The sequence below is a fragment of the Cryptomeria japonica genome, chromosome 6, assembly GCF_030272615.1.
Source record: "Cryptomeria japonica chromosome 6, Sugi_1.0, whole genome shotgun sequence".
Lineage (NCBI taxonomy): Eukaryota > Viridiplantae > Streptophyta > Pinopsida > Cupressales > Cupressaceae > Cryptomeria > Cryptomeria japonica.
The window spans coordinates 144682714-144686805 of record NC_081410.1 but is presented as its reverse complement, the minus strand read 5'-3'; the positions used below and the strand labels follow the sequence as shown (position 1 = coordinate 144686805).

General features: G+C 38.1%; 1 protein-coding gene across 1 annotated transcript; it reads left to right on the top strand.

The window, feature by feature from the left end:
* Window positions 1–1789: 1789 nt before the first annotated feature.
* On the top strand, window positions 1790–3673 carry LOC131064955 (pentatricopeptide repeat-containing protein At2g27610). The gene has a single exon (XM_057999290.2). The coding sequence runs from the start codon at window positions 1790–1792 to the stop codon at window positions 3671–3673; it is 1884 nt and encodes a 627-aa protein (XP_057855273.2).
* Window positions 3674–4092: the final 419 nt, after the last annotated feature.

Genomic DNA, 4092 nt, shown 5'->3' with positions numbered 1-4092 from the left:
ACTTTTCCCTTCCAGTTTGGGCTGTTCCTAATGCAATCATGAGTATGCAAAATAATGTAATTTTGTGTGGAAGTTGACAAATAACCTAATCCTAGCCTAATTTCATCTTCACACATCCGTAGGGATTAGTGTTGCTTCTCATTTATCCAAACATTATCTTAGTTCAAATTCGTATAAATTGACCTAGGCTAGATCTAGAAACATGCATTTGGTCCTATAAATTTTTAATTTTTAATTATAATTTCAAAATTTAGGCCCATGTCCTCTCATTCTAACTAACCATTATGAGTTGACTAAAGCATGAAATATTTCAAATTTCATGCTAGGGTGTTAAATAAAAAGAAAAAATCATAATCCACTTTTATCATCTAAAATCTACATTGAGAAGAATATCTAGCAAACACCATGCACATCAAAGCATTATCACGTGAGATCAACATCCCAAGCATATTGTATGGTTACTTGTTGTCTTTGATCATTGCTATGTGCTATTACTTAGTATCATGGATTTGACCAATGGAGAACAACATGAGCCTAGTAAATTCTTGAAATGATGTTTATTGATACCACCCCTTTTTAGATGCAAGCCTTAGACATCATGGTGAGCATCTCTCTCGCATTAATTTGAAAATAGTTTAGATCTATATTGAACACAATTTAGATATATAGGTAATATTCAAGTCCCTGCACATAGTTCAATTTTGCATTGCACAAAAGTGTACTAGGGTTACAAATATCAATTTTCTCGATCTCAAGGTGGTCATGTAACAAGTCCTTTTTTTTAACAATAATTAGTACCGCTATTTTAATTACTTAAATTTCATAAATTTGTTTTAGTAACCTAATAGTATGAGCTCTAAGTCCTAGGCTGGATTTTTAACGATGATATTTGTAATAGAGCATTTATTTTTCATAAATTATTTTTCTTTGTTGTCAAGAGGGTTAACAACTTCTAATGGTATTTTGCAAACCACTAGTATTAGGAGTATGGCTCAAAATCGCTAAAACAATTAGCTTCTTATAGCTTAGAGCCAAGGATTGAGGGATATTCATTATGCCAAAGTCACCCTAGACATGATTGTAACCTCATCCTTTTCTATTACACCTTTAATAAATTTAAATGTTATGCTGAAATTAATCAACATACCAGTATCCTCATCAATTATGTTTAGCCAATTGACCAGCAATCCTTTTGATATTTTTTGTATAAATATAAATAATAATAAAAATAAATAAAAATAGTTACATCTTTTATCATGTTGTAGGAATGTAGGGAAGTAATAGGTAGACAGTAGACTGAAATTTTGAGTAAATTTGAGAGGAAAAAAAAGAAGAATTTGTTAGTAATTGAATGGAATTCTTTTTAATTCGTTGTGTAATTCAGAGCTCAAAATCTGGGCTGAAAAGGCTATAAGCAGCAGGTATTCATGGTGTAAAAGTCCAATCAAAGAGAGCTCAAACGCTCGAAATTTCTTTCATGATGATTCTATAAACAAATAAAAGAAAGCCAGGCTAGAGATAAAAATGACCACCAGCACTTTGGTCACTGAAGCCTCTGATTTGCACCTTGTTGGTATTTATTTGAAGAACCCTCACAGAAATGCAAATTCTAAATCATATAAACAATGGAAACAAAATGGTTGTTTCTTTTTCTGTATCTCACCTAGCGTTGCTGAGGACTGCTGTCACCGCCTCTGGAACTCCAACCAACATTTCTCTCTATAAATTGAGAGAACTATATAAACAGGGGTGTTTGGGAGAAGCATTAAACATCTTACATATGAAACACATGGCCTGGCAGTCATCCACGTATGTTTGTCTACTGCAGAGCTCTGTGGAAAACATGGATTTGGCGGGAGGCAAGCGAATCCATGCACACCTTAATCAGAATGGATTTACTGCAGACGGAGTTTTGGGTAATACACTTTTAAACATGTATGTGAAATGCGGCACTGTGCAGGATGCACGAAAAGTGTTTGATAAAATATCGGAACGAGATGTGTGCTCGTGGACTGTTATGATTGCAGCTTATGCAAGGCTAGGAGATGGGTTCGAGTCGATGACACTTTTTCAACAAATGCAGAGCAAGCAAATCAGGCCGAATGAGTTCGCTTTTAGCAGTGTTCTGTCAGCCTGTGCGAAGCTGCAGGCTCTGGAAAAGGGTATGGGGATCCACCAAGACATAATAAAGAGTGGGTTAGAGTATGATGTGGCCCTGGCCAATGCCCTTGTTGACATGTATGCGAAATGTGGCAGCATAGTTAAAGCGCGTGAATTGTTTGACAAAATGCCTAAACGAAATGTTGTGTCGTGGACTTTGATGATTAACGCTTACGCAAGGCAAGGGCTTGCCAGTGAGGCTTTGTCTGTGTTTTGCTTGATGCAACAAGAAGGAATTGAACCCAATGATTTCACATTTGCGACTGTTCTTTCTGCGTGTGCCAAATTAGGATATTTGGAGCCAGGGGAGGAAATCCATGAGAAAATAGTCAGAAGAGGATTGCATTCTGACGCCTTTGTCATGAGCTCTCTTGTAGATATGTATGCAAAATGTGGGATACTGGAAAAGGCTCAAATTTGTTTTGAGAAAATTTATCAACCAGAAGTGGTCTCATGGAATGCAATGATTGCAGGCTATGCGCAGAATGGGCTTATTGATAAGGCACTGAAACTCTTTCGAGCAATGCCTGAAAGGGATGTCTTCTCCTGGACAACTATGATTGTGGGCTATGTACAGAATGGGATTGTTGATAAAGCCCTTAAACTCTTTGAAGAAACACCTCACAGAGATATGTTCTCATGGACTGCAATGATTGCAGGACTCACGCAGAATGGCCATGGCAATGAGGCCATCAACTTGTTTGCACAAATGGTTTTGTCAGATGTGAAGCCAGATTCAAATACTTTTGCGAGTGTTCTTCCAGCATGTACTAGCTTGGCAGCTTTGGAGATGGGGAGGGAAATCCATGAAAAAATAATTACAAATGGGTTCCAGTCAGATATATTTGTGATGAATGCCCTGATAGACATGTATGCCAAATGTGGAAATATACTCAAGTCATGGAGAATATTTGAACAGATGCAATGGCGAGACCTGGCTTCATGGAATGTGATTATCGGAGCATATGCAATGCATGGCTATGGCAAGAAGACCCTTGAATTGTTTGAACAAATGAAAGACTCTGGCATGAACCCAGACCACATAACCTTTGTAAGCGTTTTGTCCGCTTGTAGTCATGCAGGCATGGTGGATGAGGGTTACCAGCATTTCAATTACATGACTGATTATTGTCACATCACACCTACAATGGAGCATTATAGCTGTATGGTCGATGTTCTTGGTCGAGCTGGTCATCTGGATGAAGCAGAAGATTTCATCAACAAAATGCCAGTAAAACCCGATGCTACAATGTGGACTTCTTTGCTTGCCGCCTGTAGAATGCACAATAACGTAGAACTAGCAGGGCGCATAGCTGAATATATTTTTGAGTTAGACCCAAATGATGCATCACCTTATGTTCTGCTCTCAAATATTTACGCTGCAGGTGGCAGGTGGGCTGACCTTAAAAACATTAGAAAAAAGATGGAAGATATGGGCATAAAGAAAACACCTGGATGCAGTTGGATCGAGGTTAATAAAAAAGTACATGGTTTCCTTGGAGGAGACGGATAATACCAACAGATACAAAAGATATGAATTGTCTTTGTGAAATGATGAGGATGGGAGTTTATATCTGCTGAAGCAAACACACCTCTGCTATGAACTCCAGAAAATGTCCTCTTTATTTCAGGAGTAGGGGGGAAACTCCTTGGAACAGAAACCTCAGTGAACAGGCCCAGGTGACTGTTAACCAAAACACCTCCGCAAAGTTAAATGAACATGAATGGAGGTTAATGTCTATCTTATACGAAAAGATAGAGCAAATTGGTGGCCTGATGACAGAGAATGTAGCAACCAAAAGCCATGGTGATTGGCAGCCAGGCCAGGATGGTAAGAGTTACACTTAACCCATTTAACACAACCACAGAAGCAGTTATTTGAATTCTTTGGAACCTGTCTTTAGATTGTAGCACTAAGTGTCCTCAAGGTGC

Coding starts and splice junctions, on each gene's coding strand:
- LOC131064955 (XM_057999290.2), top strand. CDS start 1,790: ATGGCCTGGCAGTCATCCACGTATGTTTGTCTACTGCAGAGCTCTGTG.